Source organism: Triticum aestivum, chromosome 5B (genome assembly GCF_018294505.1).
Source record: "Triticum aestivum cultivar Chinese Spring chromosome 5B, IWGSC CS RefSeq v2.1, whole genome shotgun sequence".
Classification (NCBI taxonomy): Eukaryota; Viridiplantae; Streptophyta; class Magnoliopsida; order Poales; family Poaceae; genus Triticum; species Triticum aestivum.
In genome coordinates this window covers 572043697-572069075 of record NC_057807.1, presented here as the reverse complement: position 1 = coordinate 572069075, position 25379 = coordinate 572043697, and the positions used below count along the sequence as shown (strand labels likewise).

Genomic DNA, 25379 nt, shown 5'->3' with positions numbered 1-25379 from the left:
GACTGTCTATCAACAAGAAGTCCTTATAAGTTGCCTCCCATGACTATCATGTCTATTAAATTCACATATAAATTGTCTATCCCACTATCGAGTATGCTAACACTATGTTTCAGAGTATAGGTAACATGAGCTACACTAACAGACAACTTCTCATATTACCGTAGCAACTAATTAGAGATGACATGAAACCGGGCATCATTGTTAGGCAACTAATTGCCATTGTTAAGTTCTTGTGATTTGTTGGGGCAATTGTTCGAATTCGTTTTGAACAGGTTTTTGCATTTGTGTTTTTTGTAATGCAGTTGCTGGTTTTGCTAGACAGATGTTTGGATTTGAACAATTTTTCATTTTGTGTTTTCTTTGTAATATATTGTTTTGGATTTTTGCTAGAATATACAAGCTGCATGGGGAGGGAGATCAGATAGTTGCCTACAAAGACTATTCAAGTTGGTCATACGTTTTTTTCTGCCTTAGACGATCTAATTAGTAATGCTAGGGACAGTTGCTTGGTTTTGCTAGGATAATTTTTTAGTAGTTGTTTAGTTGCTTGGATTGGATAGTACAGTTGCTTGGTTTTGTAGGATAGTTGCTCAGTTTTGCTAGAATAGTTTTCCATTGTGGTTTGATAATATATTTGCTTAGTTTTGCTAGAAACAATTTTGCATTGTGTTTTGATAATACAGTTGCTTGGATTTGCTAGGATAATTGCTTGGATTGTTTACAAGGAATAGTTGCTTTGGATCTTCTAGAACAGTTGTGTGGATTTCTGCAGGGGTAGGGGGGGCAGTTGCTTAGGGTTTGGTAGAACAATTGCTATATGCAGACGTGTATAGTTGCGTACACACAAGATGAATAGGAGTTGCACACAGTGTGTTATCGAGTTGCTAGGGGGAGATCAAGGTGCCTTATGTTTTCGTGTGATTTTCTCATTTTTACAAAAACCAACTAATAGGCAGTCATACTAGGGGAAAAATGAAGTTGCTTCTCTATATCACTAAAGTTGCCTTCATCGCACCCAAAGTTGTCTAAAAAAAGTTTGACTAAACCTACCAATATGGGATATGGTTTTAAAGAACTCATCGCAAGAAATCCAATGATGAAAACGAAACATGATTTCTACGCTTGAATGGAAAGTTACGGGATTTTAATTATTTTGAACCTTAAATAAATGCACGCGAGACAAGATTTAAGCTGATAAGGTTTTAGGATCACGTGGCACGGAAAAAGGTGATGGTAGAGGATAAAAGTGCTTCCTTTTTAAAAGTGTATGAAGATGGATCAGTTAGACTTTATATAAATGGTACGGCGCCTAATGATGGTACGAACGAGCACCTAGGCGCTTGCTAGCCTTGTCCGAAAAACAATACAGACAACGTCTTCAGGTCCATGGGTTTTTTTTTTGGCGGTAGAAAACTGATGAGGTACAAAAAAAAGAACAGGAGCAAGATCATTCTCACCAATAGGGAAACGCGACGAGGAAGAAAGAATTTCAAAGCACATCGATTGCCAAGAACAGCTCGGCAGAAGCCGGCCTATAGGTTTCTTCATCAAGATCCTCAGGTAATGATTAATTGAACTTGATTTAACTTCGTATATACAGATACACCAATTAAACCTCGTACCGTAATTAAGTTTCATCAGATCAATCCACCAAAACTTGCACTTAGAAATGAACTCCAACACTTGTGCTTAGCTTCCGAATCTATTCAACAAGATTATTACTATATACTCCCTCCATGCACAATGTAGTGCGCCCGAGTTTCCGAGATCCAAGTTTGATCGTAAATTAAACTAACAAGACCTATGGTGGTGGGGACAAAAATTATATCACTTAATTTATATTGAAAATACGAATTCAGTGATATAATTTTTGCCCCACCGTAGTCGGTCTCGGTAGTTAAATTTATGGTCAAATTTGAATCTCGGGAAATGCGGCCGCATTATATTGTGGAATAGAGGAAGTAGCTAGCTAGCTTGTGCTCTACCTCTGAGGCGAGGAGGATGACGTACGTCCGAATCCGAAGCATGCACTTGATGAAAATAAAGAACCAGGCATCAACTCAGGCGGCCGGTCGCCGCCGCCAGCCCGTACGTCGGTCCTCTTGGACAGAGGACCGACCAGATATTCAGAGACCTATCGACAGCGGCTCCATAGACGCGCGGTTGTGCGGTCCAGACGCTAACGCCACCGGCGCCGGCGTCGTCCGCCACGACAAGGACGATGAGATGGCGACCCGGCAGTTCCCGAACGCGGTGCGCCGCCTAAGCATCTGGCATATGCCCTCGGCGACGCGCTCCGCGGGTCCGCCGCGCCTTAGCATCAATATTTTAAATAGCACACTATTTCGCCGTTATAATGCGGTTATAGCATATTTGGAAGGGAGACGTTACGTTTTGGCAAAATCGGACGCTACGATGCTAATCGCGTAATTAGCGCGCTATACACGCTATAATGTTGTAACGTTGTAACGTTACAACGTGCAGACCTTGCAAAACTGAAATAAGCACAGCCCAGCAGGCCCAGCAGGCCAAAACCAATCCACGACCACTAGCTTACTCACTCCTTTTGTTAGATTCTCCCACGAGACCTAACCAGCAGGCCCAGGTGGCTGTTGATGTTAGAGACTCTTAAAACTATGGTTGTTGATGTTTGAGACTTACTATTTTTATGTGCTGGATTTGGCCCTTATGCATATATTGCTTGCTCCTATGAAAAGATTAGTTGCTTAAATACTTTATTTCTAGATATATTTAATTTTTTTTGCAAACGCTATTTTGAAATATAGCACCCTATTAGCGCGTTATAACTTGTGTAGTATTTAGAGAAGGGCCTCACTATACTTTGTAGCGCGCTATTTAAAATATTGCTTAGCATGCGGCAGAAGGCCATGTGCGCCCGCACGGCCTCCTCCACGCCCATCGCCGCCGCGCGCTTGCTGCGGCCGGCCTCGTACTTGACGGACTCGGAGCACAGCCCACACAGCCACCGGCCCCCGAAGTAGGCTCTCACGCGGACTATGTACTCGCCGGTGCACTCCTCCCCCAGGCCGCAGCACTCGCAGCTCACCACCGCCGACGACTCCACCGCCTCCATGTCTAGCTTAGGAAGTTGAATTATTAGCTAGAAAACCACGGCGGGCTCTTTTTCTTGGACTGGTTGATCTGGAAGAAGAAGAATCAGGTTCGCTTGTGCTTTTCGTGCTATGCTTTGTGTTGTGTGTGCAACGGTAGGTCCATTTATACATCGTTTGGGAGGCCCGGGGCACCTTGGCTCTCGCTGTGTGGCGAGTGGCGACCGGGACAATTTGTGTATTGCCACGTGGACTCACGTACCCCTGCTCACCGGCCGGCCAGGTGTGGCATGCTGGGCGCGTTGGCTGTTACTCCTATTTCTGTCAGGTTCTACGTATGCTTGTGCACTACTTGTTCCTCTCCTGGTTTAATTTGCCCTGACAAGAAGGGAACATGATCGAGAAGAACATTTCGTCCAGCTCTTTGTGTTGTCCAATTTGATTTGTCGAGGACTATGATCAAATATCCGCGCGCTTTAGTCTTCGAATAGGACATATTTGATTGCTATTTCATGACTTTGATACATGATACATAGATTGACCTTGATCACTTCCAAGTCAGAGCTGCTGCGCGGAGGAATTCATCTCTGCCCTAGATCACAGGCAAACATCGGCACCCAGCTGGTTCCCTAAGTACACCTAGCTTAATATCCCACCATGCTGGCCCGTCCTTTCCTGGCTTCTGCCAATGTGCAAGTGGAACCTACCTAATGGAAAGTACAGATAAGCACGTTTTGCTATTACGTAGTCAACTAAACATTGATGTGCTTCATCAGGTGATTATTTTGTGTATGCACTCTCTGTTGAATTTTTTTCCCATGCCGATGGTGGCGGAGATGAGGAGGAGCTTAGCAGAGAACAAGGTTCTCATATTCGCCAATTTTCATGTGATTCTACAAATTTTCCGTATTTTGTTGGATTGATCCTAAGTTTCTACTCCCTCCGTTCCTAAATACTTGTCTTTCTAGGCATTTCAATAAGTGACTACATACGGAGCAAAATGAGTGAATCTACACTCTAAAATATGTCTACATACATTCGTATATAGTAGTCATTTGAAATGTCTAGAAAGACAAATATTTAGGAACGGAGGGAGTAGTTGATAGTGTTGACGTATAAATGTATTGCCTAGTCTTTTCTATCGGTCTTTTGCTTGCATTGGGTAGAGCATACACTTCTACGTGGTATCGGAGCCAAGAAGTCTTGAGTTCAAAACCTGGCTGGCGCAATTAAATTGCAGCCCACTTTTCGTCCACCTTTAGGCCTGAGGGAGGCACACATGAGGGACATCGTTGATGTATAAATGTATTGCCTAGTCTTTTCCATCAGATTGATCTTTTGGTTACATTGCTAGAGCATGCAAATAGAACCAACGATTAAGATCATGTTACCTATGGTCGTATTTGTAATCCTATCATAAGGGTTCCGATCCGGTTTAGAATTGTCATTCTGATAACCTTGGCCAAGACTAAGGGTTTATGGTCGAGGCACCAGAGAGAACTATTTACCTCGGACTTTGAGGATGACTGCCCGGTATTTATTTGATATTGAAAGTGTATAACTTTTTGTCATAAATTTGGTCAAGAAACTAACTTAGGACAAAGTTTATAGGCCATATATTTTGGAACTATAATATCATATGTTGTGCTATTAGGGCATCTTCAACGGCAACCCGCAAGTTCGTCTCGCATCCGTCCACGGATGGGGGGACCAGTTCACGGACATGGATGCGGGAGGCCGCCATCCAACAGTAGCCGCATACATTTCAAACTCTTTTCAACAAACCAGATGAAATTCATGCAAAGAAGGCCAGATTTCATATAAACATGACGGATTTCATATAAACACGTTTGGATTCCTTATAACCAGAGCATCTCCAACAGCCGCGCTTCGCGCCGCGCGCTAAAAACTAGTATGTCGCACGCACTTCGGCTGGTTTAGCGCGACCGCCAGCGCTGGCTCCAACAGCCGCGCTATAATGCAGCGTGCAAAAATACAGCACGCGAGGCACGCACAAACCACATATACATTTCAAATAGAAGCAAAAATGATCAAACAAACAAAATAAATCAACAATAAATAGTTCAATTTCGTTATCATTACAACCCAAACAAATAGTTTATCGTTCAGTACAACAAATACTACAATAAACACAACAAATAGTTCATGAACAATACAATGTCGAATGCAAAAATCATGCTCTTTGTCGTCCATGCCATGCCCACCACTCTTCAATCAGATCCTTCTGAAGTTCATTGTGCGTTGTGGGACGCCGAATGGCATGATAGGAGGCAACAAAATGGGCTACCCTTTCAGCCCTCCGTCGCCCTCGCACGGGATGTCCCAAGAGCTCATACTGTGAGTAGTCTAAATCTTGGCCACGCTCATTCTCGATGATCATGTTGTGCATGATCACACAAGCATGCATGATGTACCAATGCATTTTTTGATCCCAAAATCTAGCGGGTCCTCTCACAATAGCAAATTGGGCTTGCAAAATCCCAAATGCTCTCTCCACATCTTTTCTAGCCGCCGCCTGAACATTGTGGAAATCAAGATTTTTCTTACCTTCCGGCTTTTTCAACGGCTTCACGAAGGTTTGCCACTTTGGATAGATGCCATCCGATAGATAATAGCCATAGTTGTACGTATGGCCATTTGCTACAAACTGCACCGGTGGCAACTCACCATTTGCAATCTTATTCAACGGTGGTGACCGGTTGACAACATTGATGTCATTCAAAGATCCAGGCATTCCAAAGAATGCATGCCAAATCCAAGTCTCCTGATCGGCCACCGCTTCAAGGATTATAGTGGAACCCTTTTTTGGCCGTGGAATTGCCCATGCCATGCCTTTGGACAATTCTTCCAACTCCAATGCATGCAATCTATTGAGCCAAGCATGCCAGGAAAGCCGCGAGCTTTGTTCATCGCCAATAGCCTTGCGACGTCTTCAGCATTGGGAGATCTCAAATACTCCTCGCCAAACACTTGCACAATTCCCACTGCAAAGCGCTTGACACACATGATGGCTTGGCTCTCACCATAGCCAAGTGATCATCAACTAGATCAGCCGGGATATCGTATGCCAACATACGCAAAGCGGCTGTCACCTTCTGAAAGGTGCTATGTCCGAGCTCTCCGGCGGCATTCCTCCTTTGCTGAAAAAATCGGTCATGGCTCGCTAGTTTCTCTGCAATGCGCCTGAACAAGTCGGTGCTCATCCTAAACTGGCGACGAAAATACGACTCTGGGTGTCGGTGTCAAAACCGGCGGATCTCGGGTAGGGGGTCCCGAACTGTGCGTCTAGGCGGATGGTAACAGGAGACAAGGGACACGATGTTTTTACCCAGGTTCGGGCCCTCTCGATGGAGGTAAAACCCTACTCCTGCTTGATTAATATTGATGATATGGGTAGTACAAGAGTTGATCTACCACGAGATCAGAGAGGCTAAACCCTAGAAGCTAGCCTATGGTATGATTGTTGTTCGTCCTACGGACTAAAACTCTCCGGTTTATATAGACACCAGAGAGGGCTAGGGTTACATAGAGTCGGTTACAATGGGAGGAGATCTTCATATCGAATCGCCAAGCTTGCCTTCCACGCCAAGGAAAGTCCTATCCGGACACGGGACGAAGTCTTCAATCTTGTATCTTCATAGTCCGGGAGTCCGGCCAAAGGTCATAGTCCGGCCATCCAGACACCCCCTAATCCAGGACTCCCTCAGTAGCCCCCGAACTAGGCTTCAATGACGATAAGTCCGGCGCGCAAGTTTGTCTTCGGCATTGCAAGGCGGGTTCTTCTCCAAATTCCATGTACCTGTCGAATAGTGTCCGGCTCCTGGTGCGTGTTGCTCTCCTCAGCTTCTGTGCCCAATAATGACCATCTTCCACGTGTCAAACAAATGCGAAAAGCCAGGTTTTTTTTTCATTTACCCCCCCCCCCAGTCGCGTTAATGAGCCACCCATAAAAGAGACGGGGATTTAGATCCAATTCACACCACCTTCCCTCCGCGAGTACTCATCAGAGCGCTTTCGCCAGAGATCCATTCCACCATGGCCGGTCGAAGCAGCTCCTCCTCTTGTCTCTCCAGCCCTTGGCCCGGAGATTGGGAGCGGTGTTCCGTCCCGCATAGCAAGCTAGTAATGCTTCAATCCAAAGGGCTCCTCCCCCCAGCATATATGGTCCCAGTTCGAGCCGGGATTGCCACGTATAGCGGCGGAGAGCAGGCGGAGAGCATCCCCAATCCCTCTCAAGGGGAGAGGGTATGCCTAGTCCCTTATTTAATAAGAGGACTCGGATTTCCAATTCATCCCTTTCTCCGAGGGCTACTGGAGTTCTACGGCCTCCAGCTACACAACCTCACGCCTGCCTCCATTCTGCATGTTACGGGCTTCGTGGCCCTCTGCGAGCTGTTTTTGGGCATCGAGGCCCATTTCACGCTGTGGAAGAGGTTGTTCTGCCTTGTGCCCCGCTCTTAGGAGGGGTCAATTTATCAAGTGGGCGGAGCCGAACTATGGCGCATCGTCGGGACCGGATATCTATCTGGTACCCCAAAGAAGGCGTCCGAGGACTGGCCTTCGGAATGGTTTTATATGGATGACGTCCCCCTGCCGGACCCTGTACGGATCGGCCTTCCAGAGTTTAATAACGCTCCATTGAAGAAACGCCTGAGCTGGCGCCCACGAAACCCTCAGAGGGAAACTGATAGGGACGTCCTTTACCTGATGAGCCGGATAAGATTGTTGGCTCATTCCGGATTGACCATGATCGAAGTCATGGCCACATGCATTACGCGGGGGGTGCAGCCGCTTCAGTACAGAGGCCACCCCATGTGGGATTTTAACGGGGAGGACGACGCCACCCGGTGCGATCGCCAGGGGCCGGATTCGGCCGCCACTCTAACGAAGATCTTATCCGCTTTGTACAAGGGAGAAGAAGAGGAATTCCTCCGTGTCAACCCATGTGGCGGATTCTCTATGTACAGTCCTCCAAGCTGGGTGAGCGAACACTTTCACTTGCCTACCCGCTTTCGAAATTCCCATAATTGAGTAATTAGTCTAGCAATGTTATTGCAGGAGCTGCGCCAGACTGTGAAGGAGATAAACAGTCCTCCTCCACAACCCGAGGACCCAGAACGGTCCCTCGATCCAGACTCCCAAGAGGACCCGGACTTACGTGTGGAGTTAATTGATGGGGTGTTTCATCAATTGAGTAAGGATAACACCTTAGTGGCCATTACGACCGACTATCCCGGACTACTTCCGGCCTCAAAGGTAACCGAGACCGAAGTCCCAGTACTTTCAAGAGGATCCATCCATGCTTTATTTTGATTGCTGTAAACCAATAGTGTTTCGCTTTGCAGGGGAAATCCTTGAGGCGGAGGGCCGAGCCCGCGGTGGGTAGCCAACAAGGGCCATTGAAGCCAAGCGGGCTAAAAAGAAGTGCGGGACGGGTCGAGATTCCGGCGCAACGGTACGGCGTGCAATTTTAACGCCTAGGGTTTATGCCCTCAAGTCACACTAACGCCCATGCTCTCCTTAGGAAGAAGAGCGCCCGCCGGACTATATCCACCGGCCAGGCTTCAAGGCCAGGTCCGAAAGCGGAGGCAAACACGGGGCGCGCACTGGACGCTCCTCCGACAGAGCACGCGGACGGGCTATCTGCCACTAATTCAGAGGTGGAGAGTGCCGTGAACCACAGGCGTCGCCGGGCTGTTCTTCGTGACGCATGTTTTTCCCAAGAGGCGTTGGACGCCTTTAATACGAGAGATGCTTATCTCCGTGCCGCTCAAAATGGTCTAGCCAAAGCCACAGAGCAGTATGTTAAAGACATATGGGTGAGTAAATCTGATGGTTATAGTCAGTAGCCCCCGAGACTTGAAACAGTTAAGATAACTGATTTAAGGATCATATGTTATGCAGGATCTTACAAAGAAGAACACGCAACTGTCCCAGGAGCTGGAGGAGTGCAAGGCCCAACTCGAGGCCGCACTGGCCGCTTCAGAGAATTCCAAGGGGACCCCCTTAGGTAATATATGCTCCGAAAGATAATTCTGTTGTGAAGTGCGGCATGTGTGCAATTCTGACAATAACAGTGCAGATGGGGCCGGAGTGAATCCAGACAAGCAGCAACTCTTGCGCCAGTTAAAGGCCGGCGAGAGCATGCTTCAAGACGCCAATACCCAGCTGGGCGAGGAACTAAAGGATGTTCGTGCTCAGCTGTCTGATTCCGTAAAGGAGAATCGGCGACTTCGACGCAGCATTTTAGTAAGTGCTTGAACGAATCTTCGAAAAAAAGTTCGGCGAGGAAGTCGATTGACAGAGTTATGTCTGCAGATATGCTGACAGGTCGTCCTGCGGAGGAGCTGCCCGGTTCAGCGGGGGACCTTCTTCCCGAGCTGTTGCAACTGCACGAACGAGTTCGGCAGGCGATGCAAGGCGTCGTCCAGGCTATGTGGCCATCCCTCTCCATGCCCGAAGGCCTTGGAGAGCTTGCAGAGAAGCTGGAGGGAGTGCGGCAGCGCTTCCGGTTATGGAAGATATCGGCCTGCCGTCAAGGTGCCAGGGAGGCCTGGGCCATGGTGAAGACTCGGTACACGAAGGCTGACCCGAACCACATGGCCGAGGTCGGCCCTGTGGGGCCTGACGGAAAGGAGATCCCTGTCAGTTTGGTGTATGGCCAGGTAGAGCTGGCTGCCAAGTATTCTCAACAGGACTGCAAATTAGACAGCCTGTTGGATGGTATTGAAGAAGAATATATCGAGTCAAATTGACTATGTAATTTAAAATGACATGTAAAATGCCTTCTAGCCGGATTGTAGATCGTTTGTCATTGCAGACCTTTTCGCTTCGACCTCTGGACCCAATAGTCCGGAGTGTGTCCGAATACCCTCTCGGTTATGTAAGAACCGGGGCATGCATGGAGACCAGGCGTAGGGGTCATAAGTGCTTTAGGAGAACAGGGCCCAACTAGTTATGTTATATTACATGGTTAGTAAGAAACATCTTCCAGGGAGAATAGTTCCGTTAGGGGTTCCTTTCCCTGGGAGGCATGCCCTAAAGTGCATGTCCGGACTATGAGAAAAAGGCAGAAAAGCATCTGGGGGCAGATAAATAAAACAAGAAAAATCATCTTTTAGTTCACCGACCGAATATTCCCTTAAGAACGCTAGCTTTCGGCTTCACCCAGTCCGAGGTACACATCCGGCTGACCCGGCAGTAACAATCGTAGAGGTGCTCCCTTTACCACCTAGCCGAACAAACGGGAACGTAGGGGTAAGCACAGGAGCCAGGCAACCCAGCTTGGCCAAAACTTAAGCCATATCGATGCATATAATGGTGTATAAAAGGTTCATGCGGAAGTGTCACACATGTTTTGGGCATGAGGCCCGTTTATATAAACTTCTGATAAAGAAGCCCCCAGGTATAATAAGCGCGGGTGGCGCGTCAAGTATGTGCGAACAACGCGCAGGCAAGCCCCTAAAGGCTTGGGAGAAAAAAGGGAGGGAGAAGGAGAGAAATACCAGGCAGCTAATTTGAAAAAAGAAAATAATAAAAAGGGGACAGAGGAAGGAAACGAACATGGAGTCCGGCGCTAGGCGTAGAATCTTTGTAGGCGTGCTGCGTTCCATGGGTTCGGCTCGAGTCGGTTGTCCGATGCGTTTCGCAGACGGTATGCTCCACTAGTCAGGACTTGGTCGATTATGAAGGGACCCTCCCATTTGGGCTTTAGTTTGTCCTTTTTCTTGTCCGGCAAGCATAGAACTTGTTCGCCAACGTTATAAGTTTTGGCCCGTACTTCTCTGCTTTGATATCTTCGAGCCTGCTGTTGATAGAATGCGGAACGGGCTTTTGCCGCGTCGCGCTCCTCCTCTAATGCGTCCAAGTTGTCCTTCCGATCGAGCTCGGCTTCTCTTTCTTCGTACATGCGCACGCGAGGTGAGTCATGAATTATGTTGCGGGGCAGGACTGCCTCTGCACCGTATACCATAAAAAACGGTGTGAATCCGGTAGTGCGATTCGGCGTGGTCCGCAGCCCCCAGAGTACGGAGTCAAGCTCCTCTACCCAGTGCATGTTAGATTCCTTGAGGGGTCGCACTAGTCTGGGTTTGATGCCGCTCATGATGAGACCGTTGGCTCGCTCGACTTGACCGTTAGTTTGTGGGTGATAGACTGAAGCGTAGTCGAGTTTAATGCCCATGTTTTTGCACCAGAGTTTAACTTCGTCGGCCGTAAAGTTTGTGCCGTTGTCAGTGATGATGTTGTGGGGGACGCCGTAATGGTGTACAACCCCGAATATGAAGTCTATCACCGGTCCGGATTCTGTCGTATTTACAGGCTTGGCCTCTATCCATTTGGTGAATTTATCCACCATGACCAGTAGGTATTTTTGCTTGTGGGTTCCTCCTTTAGGGGGTCCAACCATGTCAAGCCCCCAGACCACAAAAGGCCAGATTATGGGTATGGTTTGTAGGGCGGTAGGCGGCATGTGGCTTTGATTAGCGAATAATTGGCAACGGACGCATCGCTGGACTAAGTCCTGAGCGTCTGCCCAGGCCGTCGGCCAATAAAATCCGGTATGGAAGGCCTTGTTTACAAGGGCTCGGGCCGCGGCGTGGTGCCCGCCGAGTCCGGAGTGAATTTCCGCCAGAAGGTTCTGCCCTTCCTCTTCAGATATACACCTTTGAAGGACTCCGGTGGTGCTTTTCTTATAAAGCTCTCCTTCGTGGACTTTATAGGCTTTAGATCGCCGCACTATGCAGCGTGCCTCATTTTGGTCCTCGGGGAGTTCCTGCCTAGTTGAGTAGGCTAAGAATGGTTCTGTCCACGGGGCAATTACTGCCATTATGTGGGCTGAGGGTGTGACTTCATTGACGGAGTCTTCCGTTGTGTCATGGTGTTCTGGGTCAGGTGATGTAGCCTGGTCCGGTTTGTTAATTCCGGATTCCCCTTCCCACTGTACGGATGGCTTGAATAACCTTTCTAGGAAAATGTTGGGGGGGACTGCGTCGCTTTGCGCCGATGCGTGCTAGGACGTCTGTTGCCTGGTTATTTTCTCGGGCTATATGGTGGAATTCCAGCCCTTCGAACCGAGCTGACATATTTAGGACGGCGTTGCGGTAAGCTGTCATTTTCAGATCTTTGGCGTCAAAGTCTCCATTTATTTGGGATATCGCGAGGTTCGAATCCCCACGCACCTCTAGGCGTTGAATGCCCATGGAGACTGCCATCCGGAGGCCATGTAGAAGGGCCTCGTATTCGGCTGCATTGTTGGAGTCCGTATACATTATCTCGAGTACATATTGGACCGTATCTCCTGTTGGGGACGTCAGGACGACGCCAGCCCCCAGACCTGCCAGCATTTTGGAGCCATCAAAGTGCATGGTCCAGTTGGAATATGTGCCGTACTCTTTAGGGAGTTCGGCTTCAGTCCATTCCGCGACAAAGTAAGGCAAGGCTTGCGACTTGATGGCTCGCCGTGGCTTATATGTTATGTCGAATGGGAGGAGCTCAATGGCCCATTTGGCAATCCGGCCTGTTGCGTCGCGGTTGTTTATGATATCGTTAAGAGGTACTTCGGAGGCTACTGTTATCGAACACTCTTGAAAGTAGTGTCGTAGCTTCCGAGATCCCATGAACACTGCGTATGCTATTTTTTGGTAATGCAGGTACCGGGACTTGCATGGAGTGAGGATAGTGGACACGTAGTACACTGGTTTCTGGGCAAGGAATTTGTGTCCGTCCGTTTCTCGTTCGACGACGAGGACTGCGCTTACAACTTGGTGATTTGCCGCGATGTATAACAACATTGGTTCGCTGATGTTTGGCGCGGCCAGGACAGGGTTTGTTGCCAGTATGGCTTTTATTTCTTCGAGTCCGGCCGTGGCGGCATCCGTCCACTCGAAGTGTTCGGTGCGCCGGAGTATTTGGGTGGGCGGGTGGATTTAAATCCGGAACCTCGCCCGATCTAAGACTCAGGGGCCAAGAAATTTCCGAATTCGGAATCTTGTTTTCTTGGATGATATTCAATGAATCAGGCCCGCTGCCTGACTTTAGGTTCGGGGCTTGGGCGACGTCCTCCCCTCCGCGGATGTCTAGCTTGGAGGGATCAGGAATCTGGACACATCTGGTCCTTAGGATGGGCGAAGATTTGCTGCATTGTTCTTCTACCACTTCAACATGGTGGGTGACCTGGGGAGAGTCAATCTCTCTCTGATCGGGTTTAAGCCCAACCTGGCCGTAATCTGTAGCGACTCCCAGGGCGGTGATGCGATCCAAGAGCTCGTTTAGGGAAGAGAGCTCCATCGGATCTAACTGCTTGGCAAGTTCCGAGCTGATGTGGAGATTGCTTTCGATGGCCCGAGAGGTCATCGTCGGCGCGGCGGCCGAACAGGCGGTCATCAAAAAACTGCCTAGCCGGAGAGTTTGGCCGACAGCCAAAGCTCCTTTAGCAACAGCGCCGTCTTTAAAGACGGGGTGCGGCATCCTTCCTGACGGTGACGACACAGAGGAACTCTCAATGAAAGCACCAATGTCGGTGTCAAAACCGGCGGATCTCGGGTAGGGGGTCCCGAACTGTGCGTCTAGGCGGATGGTAACAGGAGACAAGGGACACGATGTTTTTACCCAGGTTCGGGCCCTCTCGATGGAGGTAAAACCCTAATCCTGCTTGATTAATATTGATGATATGGGTAGTACAAGAGTTGATCTACCACGAGATCAGAGAGGCTAAACCCTAGAAGCTAGCCTATGGTATGATTGTTGTTCGTCCTACGGACTAAAACTCTCCGGTTTATACAGACACCGGAGAGGGCTAGGGTTACATAGAGTCGGTTACAATGGGAGGAGATCTTCATATCGAATCGCCAAGCTTGCCTTCCACGCCAAGGAAAGTCTTATCCGGACACGGGACGAAGTATTCAATCTTGTATCTTCATAGTCCGGGAGTCCGGCCAAAGGTCATAGTCCGGCCATCTGGACACCCCCTAATTCAGGACTCCCTCACCGGGTATGTGGGATTCTCCACAAAATAGTTCCTCATCAATCTGTTATGGGCATCAATCCTATCTCTCCAAATTTTCTGCCGACCCATAACCGAACCACCGTGCTTCAGTTTTTTATTGATATGCATAGCTAGGATCATTGCAAGATCCTCCTCCTCTTCCATATCAAATTCTTCTTCGGAAGAATCATACGACGAACTCATCTACAATGTTCAATACTATACTATAAAAACTACAATTAAAAACATGCACCAAATTCATGAAGTTTGAGAGCAATACATACCTTGTAGGCGTTTTGTCGAACACCTTGCGGGCGCGGCGCGGCAGCGAGCGCTCGGGTGTTGTTCCTCAGACAACGGGCGCGCGTGAGGGCCGACGGGACTAGGAGGGGGGCGGAAGCGCGGCGGCGCGGGGATAGGCGGGGGAAGCGCCGGAACGGTCGCCGGGGGCGCGGGCGGCGGCGGTGGCACGGCCGGATGGGGGTGGAAGTGAGAGAGCAAGCGCGCGAGAGTCCGGCGCGCGGGAGCGGGCGCAGCAAATAAGCGGCGCGCGATTGCGTTTCGGCCAGCGCGCTGAACTGCATATGCCACGCGCGCTGTTTTTGCGCACCCGCTGGAGCAACTACATCGGTTGCACGCGCGCTAAAATGCCCACTTTTGCGGCGCGGCTGTTGGAGATGCTCTCATGGCAGATTTCATTACATTTACATCAAAGCAGTGCTAGTCTGGCTCTAGAGGTATAATAATACCTAATCTAAATGGTCGCCGGCGCCCGTTCCCTGTGTCCAGCCATGAACCCCGAGAAGTGAAACTTCACCGTCTCCACTTCCACATCGGCGCTCTCTAGCTCCGTCTCTGTAAACTCCGCTTGCGGGAGGTGGTTTTTGTAGGCGGCGTCGGCCTGCGCCTCCCAGAACTGCTCCTCCCGCTTCTCCCGCACCATGTCCATGTAATGGCCGCGGGCCTCGCCGATGGTCATGGTGCAATGCACCGGTGAGGGTTGCATGGAGGAGGAGGAGGGTGGCGCCGATTCGTCGTCGTCCTCTGATTGCCTGCCTGTCAGCCAGCCGGCAGCAATGGCGGCCATCTCCTTCTTCTGGTCCGATCTCAGCCCATCCCAGAGAGCTTTGGCGGGGGAGGGATCCATGGTGGGAGTGGTGCGGAGAGGGATTGGAGGTGGATGATTGCGGCTATCGTCGGCGCAGTGGTTTATATAACAATGGTAGGCGGTAGAGGGACAGGCGGGTTGCAGGGGAGGAGACGCCTTAGCAACCGTGTGCCATCAATGTAGGCGGCAGACTGACGGATGGGCGATTGTCGTGTCGTTTGAACGGGCGACAGTCGCTTGCACCGGGAAGCGACACGGCCAACGCTCTCTCGGTCGGCGCGCCGCTTCAAGAACTGAAGCCAGTGAGCAGTCGCGTTCGCTCTGGCTGGGCATGAATGTGGGCGTTGACCGAAAACGCGCGGGAGGGGATGGGTGTTTTGGTGGGCCAGGGCGGAGGGAGTAGGATCGGTTTGTCTCCGGTTTGCGAGATAAATCGCGTCCGGACCACCCCGTGGACAGATACATGCCCGCGTTGGATGACTTCCGCGGTTTGGACAGCGCGGTCCGGACGGTTGCGGGAGATTTGAGAGTCGACGTTGGGGATACCCTTACTTAGTCAAACAGCTTATTCTTTTTTTTTTGAACCTGTAAACAGTAGGAGAGGCTCCTACTATATAATTTTAAATTAATCCAACAAAGTTTATACAAATTCACATCCCTGAGATATGTGGCCCAGAGAACACGACAGAGGGTGAAGGCAAAATAAAACTTAGAAGGTAGTGTCTCCAAGCTATGGACTACATAGTACTCCCTCCGTTCTTTTATATAAGGTGTATTTGTTTTTTGATAAAATTCCAGAGTGTGAGGTGCATTTCTTCTAATTTCTCGTAATTCCCTTGTTAGCCATCCAGAAAAAGGGAAAGTATCTCTCTCCCAATTGTGTGTATCTCTCCTTGTAGTAAAAGAAGAAAAGTATATCTTTGTCGATTGCATGTATCTCCTATTTTCCTGGACTAACAGATTTACTTGCCACTAACCAACAAATTTTCTAAGGGTAATTTTGTCATAACATGTCTATAATTATGTCACTGTGTCAAAAATAATACAGCTTATATAAAGGAATGGAGGGAGCATTAAGCAAAGAGACAATGAAGCCTTTATGGGCCTCTTTCACCCTGTGGGAGAGCAGCGAGAGATCTGATTTGAATCTATGTCTCCGCGATGCTTCAGTCGGCGGGATTCTTCTGAAAATGTTGTTGTTCCTTTCTTTTCAAATGCTCCAAGTTGACACTAGGAAAACCTCCATAAACAAGGGGTGAGGCCACGATTTTCTGGAGTGTGCAATCATTTGGAGGTGACAGTCTGTATGTGCCCATGTGATCTGCGGAGTATCCCAGCAATAGCGATTATTTTGTCACTGCACTCTTTTGTTTCCTCAGGCAGTGGTTAAGAAAAGCCCTTGCTTTCTAGATTTGGAGGGATGCTCCTCCGGCAAGGAGAGTTTATTTTCTTATATTGGTAATTAACCTCTTCTAACCTTTTCTTTTGTGAAGGGGCTTAATGTCATGCACTATTAAGTATCACAAGTTCTTACAAACGCACCCATATAGAAAGATAAAATTACAGTCAAATTTCTAGGGCGGGCGGGGCACGAACTCTTCTTCCTCCTGCATCCACGGCCGGTGCGCCATGAGCATAGCTCGATGGCGCCTAGGCCTCCACCTCGACGTAGCAAACTTTTTTAAACCCAGAAGTTTGTAGAAGCAGCGGGTAGGAAGTCGTCGATTTGACCAGGAGACGCCGGTGACCCTGATCTGCAAAGCAAATCACCGCGCTAGAGAAGAAAACGCCGATAAGGTCCCGTAAACTCCGAATACCACGAACGTCGGTCGTATCTAGGTAGATCCACTTGATAACTGGATCCTGGAACACCTATCGGAGACACAGCTCCACACACCCTTCACCGGTGATAAACACACCAACACGACGGGGAAAGAGCGGGGAGAACATTATTCTTACACGGGGGCAGCGCCGCCGCCTCGCCGTTCCAAACCAAACTAGAAGACTCCTTATAGAAAGTCGGGAAAAAAACATTGATGCTATTGCACGACAGATCCGGGGTCTGACATCAACTTCGCCGTCGTCCAGGACCATGCGTCGATTCCCTCTTCTCTAGTGACCTAGCCCGGTAGTGTCGCCATTGAAGATCGTCGATGCCACACTAGATCACCAACGGTGTCGTCGGCATCGCATGCCAACAACCGCGGCCCGATCACACATCACCGTCGCCGTCCCGCAGCAGCCCACCAACTCCTCCATACCGAGAACCCAATGACCAGAAGCCTTTCTGTCGTCGTCGGCGCCACACGGGCTTTGCCCAACGGCTAACCCTGACGGCAGCGAGAGGGGTCGGATCACGGGGTGGCGTCTAGGGTTAGGTCGCCCGTGCCTTTCTCATGAAGCATTATCCTCTCCTATCTGATTATGAGGTAATTCTGATTATAATCTGTTGGAAATATGAGCAATTTACCGAATGATTTTATTAACAGAAATACTAGATAAAGCATGACTAGTATAGCAGTGATAAAACAAGTCATGCGATTTGACAAAGAGAAGGTAAATAATATCTGCATATATGAGGTAGAACCGATTATCTCTAGAGCAGACAGTAGATGAAGATGCATATATGAGGTAGATCCTAATATGTCTAGGGCAAACACTAGAAGAAGCAACTGTGACAGGACCTCTAACAGGAAAGACAAGAACACGTACGAGACAGCAGCCGAAGCAGAGGCACTGGACTTGGGGTCGGTGTCCTCCATGTCGTCGAGGAGGTTGTCGACGTCGGGGAAGTAGTCGTCATTGGGGAAGTAGTCGTCGGAGTCCGGGGCGTCTGTGACAAAGGAGTCAGTAGTCGCGCAGAGCGCTCCCCCAAAACCTTATCACCCTTCTCCCGTACAGGACTCAAAGAGGTGTGGTTTCGGAGGCCTACTGTCCCGACCTACGGTGCACGCCGCAAGCCGGGATGGGGAAGATCGTAGCAGCGCAGTGCTCAGGAACCGGTGGCGAGAGGAGGAAGTAGTTCTGGTGCGTCTCTCTGAGAGGAGCGACCTCCCTTTTATAGGCGCAAGAGAAGGAGGCGAGAGACTGCACCGGGAGCTGAAGGGAACGCGGGAGACGAAACGAACAGGCAGCAGCCGAAGAGGCGCGTCGTTCCGATTCAGTGTCCGCTACAGAAAAATGTTTCAGCTTCCGAGTGACCTTTCGTATACCTGTAGTGCGTGGCAAAAATTTAGACATCGGCTCGGCTCATTCCCTCAACCCGCGGCGCGTCGTGACGAGGCGTGGCGTGGCGTGGCGAGGCGGGTGGCGGAGGAGGAGCGCGCGTGGATGTCCCTCTTGTTCTCATGCTCATACAAGTGGGGAAAGAGCCTCCCTTATAAAGAGGTCCAACTCCCTCTAAACTAGCAATGTGGGACTAAACTTTAGTTCCACCTCTTGCCTTGCACTAATGGGCTGCGTGGGCCTCTAGGATTTATTAGGAACTTCTGAAACTGCTATTAGGCTAGGCCAAAAGTAGACAAAATTCCAGCAATCCCCCACCAAATCCTAGAGGCACACAAAATTTGCCTTTGGTTCCAAAACACGGTTTTATATACCGGTACTGCAGTGGAGACTGTTAAGTTGAACTTCCACCTAGAACTCTATGCTACACTAGTAAGAAACTTGAACAGTGGACTGGGCCTTGAACTGCAAGTTTTCTGCGAATCTAGCTTCACACAAAGCCTTGACCGATACGTGGCTACCGTGGGTCTTCCCCGCGGGTGGAGCTTATGCGTCATACTCCGAAACCTTTCATGAGTTTACTAGAGAGAACCCAACTCTCATAGATTGCAACGTTTAACAATCAAACTCATATAGGTGCGTTCTTCAAAAGATGTTATGCAGGACAACATCTCTGCTTCAAAGAGCCTCTTAGAACACATTAAGATATACATCAACCTGCCATGCAGATTTAGGAGAGTATTGCATCTTCATGGAGTGGTGTTTTTAATAGTAAAGGTACTCTCCTCCCAGTTGACCAACAGCTTGTCTTCCACATCTAATTCACGGGATCTCCAATCACAAAGAATAGGTTACCACTGTGAACAACTCATATTGTGGGTCTCATACCCATCTCCCTTGATGCATTATCTATCATATTACGTGATAGACCCTTAGTAAAAGGATCTGCCAGATTTTTAGACGTTTGGATATAATCCAATGCAATAACTCCGGAGTTTTTCATTTTTCTGACAGACTTTAACCTTCTCTGAACGTGTCTTGATGACTTCATGTTATCCTTTGAACCGTTCACTTTCGTGATCACAGTTTGATTATCGCAGTTCATAAGGATACCCGGTACATGTTTCTCAACAACCGGCAAGTCATTCAAGAGCCGATGAAGGCAATCTGCTTCGACCGTAGCTGTATCTAGTGTTGTGAGTTCTGCTTCCATTGTTGACCTCATTAAGATGGTCTGCTTGCAAGACTTCCAAGAAACAGCGCCACCTCCATGAGTGAATACATATCCGCTCGTGGCCTTTATCTCATCAGCATCTGAGATCCAGTTTGAGCCACTACACCCTTCAAGCACCTTTGGATGCCCAGTGTAGTGAATTCCATAATTTGCAGTGCCTTTCAAGTAACGCAAAACTCTCTCTAGAGCTTTCCAATGCACATCTCCTGGTTTTGAGACAAACCGGCTCAGTTTGCTAACAACAAAAGAGATGTCAGGTCTTGTAGCACTGGCTAAGTACATAAGCGAGCCAATAATCTGAGAATATTTCAATTGGTCTCTAGCAATTCTTCGATTCTTTCGAAGCAATACACTAACATCATATGGTGTTGGAGAGGGGTTGCAGTCACTGTAGCCAAAGCGACTCGAGATCTTTTCCACATAGTGAGATTGAAGCAATGTAATCCCACCATCATCGTCTCTCAACAACTTGATGTTCAGAATGACATCAGCCACTCCTAAATCCTTCATCTCAAAACAGCGAGATAGGAAATCCTTGACCTCCTTAATAACATTCAGATTTGTTCCAAAAATTAGTATGTCATCAACATACAAGCAAAGCATAACTCCCTCGCCCCCACCATGGCGATAGTACACACATTTGTCAGCTTCGTTCACAACAAACCTGCAACTGTTAAAGTTCTTTCGAACTTCTCATGCCACTGTTTGGGTGCTTGCTTGAGTCCATACAAAGACTTCAGCAACTTGCACACTTTCCCTTTCCGACCATCTATTACAAACCCATCTGATTGTTCCATATAAATTTTCTCGTCCAACTCTCCATTTAGGAAAGCAGTCTTAACGTCCATTTGATGAACGAGAAGACCATGTGAGGCAGCTAGTGAAAGTAGAACTCGAATAGTGGTCAGTCGAGCCACAGGTGAGTAAGTATCAAAGAAGTCTTCACCTTCCTTTTGGGTATAACCCTTTGCCACGAGCCGAGAGGACGATCAGTTATCTCCCAAGTTTCATTCGCCAAGATGGAATCCATCTCGCTACGAACTACTTCCTTCCACAGGTTTACTTCCACCTCTTGCCATAAGGGCGGCAGAGGAGCGCGCGTAGATGTCCCTCTTGTTCTCATGCTCATACAAGTGGGGAAATAGCCTCCCTTATAAAGAGGTCCAACTCCCTCTAAACTAGCAATGTGGGACTAAACTTTACTTCCACCTCTTGCCTTGCACTAATGGGCTGCGTGGGCTTCTAGAATTTATTAGGAATTTCTAAAACTGCTATTGGGCTAGGCTAAAAATAGACAAAATTCCAGCATAATCCTCACGACCTGCACTCCTCCATGGCGACATGGTATGTTCCACAGGCCCCGCTACGTGCCACCATTTCGTTTTCTTTGCAGAACAGCCACGTACTTGTGCAGTCGCCTGCAGGTGCGTGCAAAGACCGTCGGTATGTCTAGCCACGTCCGTGCCCGGCATCTTCACCGAACAACAGTTCGCGTAGATGCCGTGAGGCAAAGTGGCAAGACGCGGCGCGTCGATCGTTGTGGATGCGGTTGCAGTGTCGGTCGATCGGTTCTACTTCTATCCCGCCACCCATCTCGATCGATGATCGGTCGTCCCACTCACTTTTTCCGGTCGTGCCGCTTTCATCAGGTATGTAGTACGTATCAGCCGAGCCGAGCCATCGACCGGACGTCGGCCGGGCTTTGGGTGCTGTCCCGAGTGCATGCATGCATCGTGTCTGGGCGTCTGGGGGGTTGGATATGGATCGATACGTCGACGCATACGATGTCGTGTCGTGTCCGGGCTAGCCTTTCGATCATGTGATCGACATGCGCGGGGCACGCCGGGAGCGGCGTGGAGCGACATGTTCCGCTCCTCTCCTCACCTCCTCGGCAGGCACCCGGGAGTGGGAGAGCGCGTCCGTGTCACGGGGGCATGGCCGTGTGGACGCCGCTCCCATGCGTGCGTGTCTCCGGCGCGCCATTGGCCGCCCACGGAGGGGACGCACGCCCCTGTCGCCTCTTATCGCCTCTCGCACGGTTCGTATGGTCGAGCTCGAGCAGGCGTCTACCTCCATTCGGGAACGCTGGCCGGCTCTCACGTCCTCTCGTGGATATCTATCTTTTCTTCCTGCGTACGTGGAACTTATCTACAGCTAAAGTGTTGATTAGATAAGATGGCACTGCATCAATGATGCAACTAGATAGTTTTAAAGCGAAAAAGTTCACTGAGAAAAGAATAGATGAGGATCCGCGGCCACGTACGGGCACACACTGTTGTAAGACATAACTCGTGAGTTCAAAGTTACATGGATTTTTTTTTTGCGTGGGAGTTTTTTTTTTTTTTTTTGCGATAGAAAGAGAGTTTTATTCCATATGCATAGGGCTACAATCAAGAGGCACCAAATCCTCGATACGAGGAGGGCTTCTCCCTAGCCATACAGCAGTAGCGAACTTCGTACGACTATACAATGCCAACTGATGTGCTACCCTATTTTGCTCACGCTTGATTTTTGATGGAACAAACTCCCGAGTCTTCATATGATGCTTGATCTCCGTCACCAAGTGTCCATAAGCTGACCTGGTTAAGCTCTCCCCAGTCAATGCTGCCAACGCCGATGCTGAGTCTGACTGCACAACAATTGGCATGGAACAATGTTGCACGGCCAGTGCCATGCCTTGCATGATCGCATGCAGTTCCGCGTCCAACGCATCGTTGCAATTGAATATACACCTGTATGCTGCAAAGATTACACTGCCATCCTGACGCCGAAGGATCATACCCGCCGCAGCAGACCCGTCCTCTTGCATGAAAGCACCGTCCACCGAGAGGGCAACGAATTCAGCCGGCGGCCGCGGCCAAGCCAAAGGGTGGAGCCTCCTGCACCATCGGCATCTTCCCCTTAAGAATTTCTTCCGTTGAAAATCTGCCACATAGGTTGAGGGAGTTCATGTAACTCTGGAGGTAGTCTGACGTCGCCGACAACGGGGGAGCCTCCTTGCCATGAGTGAGGTCTGAGCGCAAAGACCAAATTCGCCATATCATCATGATCGTGCAATCCCTCATTTGATCGTCGCAGTTCGCAAGAACATTTAACAGCCAGTCATGTCATGTGTCTTGTAAGACAGCATTGCTAGGAAGACGCCATACCAGCCTCATGTGTGTCCAAATTATGCTCGCATGATCACATGAGACAAGAGCATGGAAGCTCGTCTCCTTCTCTCTCCCACATAACGGACATCCATCTCTAAATTGAGATGTGTCTATATTTCTTGCACTCATTTGTAGCAAGGGCACCCGAAAACAGCCTTCCAAGCAATAATCTTCATTTTCAACGGAACTTGGGAACTCCAAATACGCTGCCAGATAGGCCTCCGTCCGGAGGGGTTGCCACTGGAGGAACTCAAGTGTACCGAATGCTGAACTTCCGTTGCGAGATGGTAAGCACTTCGGACAGTAATATGTCCACTTTTTTCAGGGAACCACGCGATGAAGTCCTGCTCATTCCTAGGAGATGTGCGAATCTTAAGAATCTCCCGCACATCCAAGTCCCAAAAGTGTTCCCTGAGCCGTTGCACATTCCATGCACCATGCTCATCCAAGAAGTCAGCCACCCAATTGTATCGACAATTCCCCTTCGGAGTTACTGGCCGGAAATTATGTCCTCTAAGGATCCAAGCATCTCTCCATGTTTTAATGAGAGTACCATTACCTACTCGCCATATAATGCCTTTCTTCACAAGATCAAGTCCGTGAACAATACCTTTCCACACCGCCGAAGAACTAGCTGAGAATACTGTGTCCAATAAATCCCCCCTTGGGTAGTATTTAGCCTTCAACAAGCGAGCACACAAGCTATCCGGGCTGTCCAGGAGACGCCAAGCCTGCTTGGCCAACAAAGTTTGATTAAAGGCCCTTATATCACGAAATCCCATACCTCCCATAGCCTTCAGAAGCATCATCTTCTCCCAGCTAAGCCATGCCATCTTCATCTTCCCGTTCTCCATCCCCCACCAATACTGCCTCATCATCTTTGTAAGATCATCACACACCGAAGCAGGAAGTCGGAACACACTCATAACGTATGTTGGGATTGTTTGTGCCACGGCCTTGATGAGGATCTCCTTGTTCCCAACAGAAACATATTGTTCACTCCAATCAATTAGCCTTTTTCTTAGCCTGTCCTGAAGGGTCTCAAACTGGCCCTTATGCGCTCTACCTTCAGGTACCGACAAACCGAGGTATTTTGGTTCGAACACTTGTTGCTGCACCTCCAAGATATATTGATTTCCTCCACCACTGACGCATTACAGTTTCCAGAGAAAAGGATGGAACACTTCTCGGGCTACCCGTCGCCGAGGAATAAGTGTTCAACAAACCTTTAACAATGTCCGCTTGCTGGCCAGAAGCTTCAAAAAACAGCAAAGTATCATCCGCAAATAAAAGGTGAGATATCACCGGTGCACCACGGCAGATGGTCACTCCTCTCAAGCTTCCTTCATTCACTGATTTTGACAGGAGAGCGGGGGAGTTACATGTTTCAAATTCATTTTATTTAACATATATTTATCTATGTTTATACTATATAAACTAAACAAGAATGATTTTTAATTTTTCACTGATGACAAAAAAAGTCTATGATAGAGTATCTAAACAACACATCGAGTTTATTTTTTGAAATATGTTTCACAAACTAAAAAAAATATGCATGTAAGCTAAGAGAATCCATACATGTAAAAAAGATCTAGTCTAGTTTTAGGAATAGTTTCAGTAAAATAAAAAAACTATTTTGTGCAATATTAACCTGCTTGTTGTACTAATAACTAATTAAAATACTCATTTTTTTAAATATGACTAACCAAAGAATGCGTGTGTTTATAAAATATTAATCTATTTGAGAACAATGAGTGGGTTAAAAGTGGCTGCTTTATCTAAAGCAAACTTTAGCTACTAATTGGCTGCCTACCATTCTTTTACGCCATCAAGGAAAAGTGACAAATATTGGCCAGTTTTGTTTTTGCTTGGGTAGCAACCTTTTAGCCGGGTGCTCCTATATGGCGCAACACGTGCCGGGGAGCGGACGCTTGCGCCCATTTTGGAGCCGGCCCATGAGCGGCAGCGGGGAGCCCCCTATTTCCTTGTTTTCTTTTTTCCTTTTTTCTTTTCTAAATTTTTAAAAATGCGAATTCCAAAAAAGGTTTGTGGAGCCAAAAAACTTCCTGAATTTGAATAGTGTTCGCAAATTTGAAAAAATGTTCATGATTTTAAAAATGTTCGTGAATTTGGATATTGATGAACCTGTTTTATCTGATGAATGTTTTTTGAATTTGATGAACTTTTTGAACTTGATTAACAAATTCTCAATTCAAGAACATTTCCGAAAAAATAGGATGATTTTTTTAAAAAATGGATGAACATTTTCAAACATTACGTGACCAAAATTTGAATATGATGAACATTTTTTTTGAACTTGATGAACAGATTCTCAATTAAAAACACTTTTTTGAAAATCGGATGAAATTTTTGGAAACTGAATGAACATTTTTTGTATTTGATGAACATTTTTTTAAATTACGATGAACCAATTTTGAATTTCATGAACATTTTTTGAATTAGATGAACATTTTTTGAATTCAGTGACAACAATTGTTCAGTATTTGAAAACATCAAAAATGATAAAAAAAAATAAAGACAAAGAAGAAAAAACGGAGCTGAAAGAAGAAATAAAAAATAAGAG

At 48.1% G+C, this 25379-nt stretch overlaps 1 protein-coding gene across 1 annotated transcript; it reads right to left on the bottom strand.

Moving 5' to 3' along the window:
• Positions 1-2126: 2126 nt before the first annotated feature.
• On the bottom strand, positions 2127-3194 carry LOC123116962 (uncharacterized). Its single transcript, XM_044537825.1, has 2 exons — positions 2877-3194; positions 2127-2322 (listed from the first exon to the last, which is right to left on the bottom strand). The coding sequence occupies exons 1-2, from the start codon at positions 3092-3094 to the stop codon at positions 2127-2129; spliced, it is 414 nt and encodes a 137-aa protein (XP_044393760.1). The 5' UTR covers positions 3095-3194.
• Positions 3195-25379: the final 22185 nt, after the last annotated feature.

Coding starts and splice junctions, on each gene's coding strand:
- LOC123116962 (XM_044537825.1), bottom strand. CDS start 3,094: ATGGAGGCGGTGGAGTCGTCGGCGGTGGTGAGCTGCGAGTGCTGCGGC. Junction 2,323..2,876: donor GCGCACATGGCCTTCTGCCG/CATGCTAAGCAA, acceptor ATTTAAAATATT/GATGCTAAGGCGCGGCGGAC.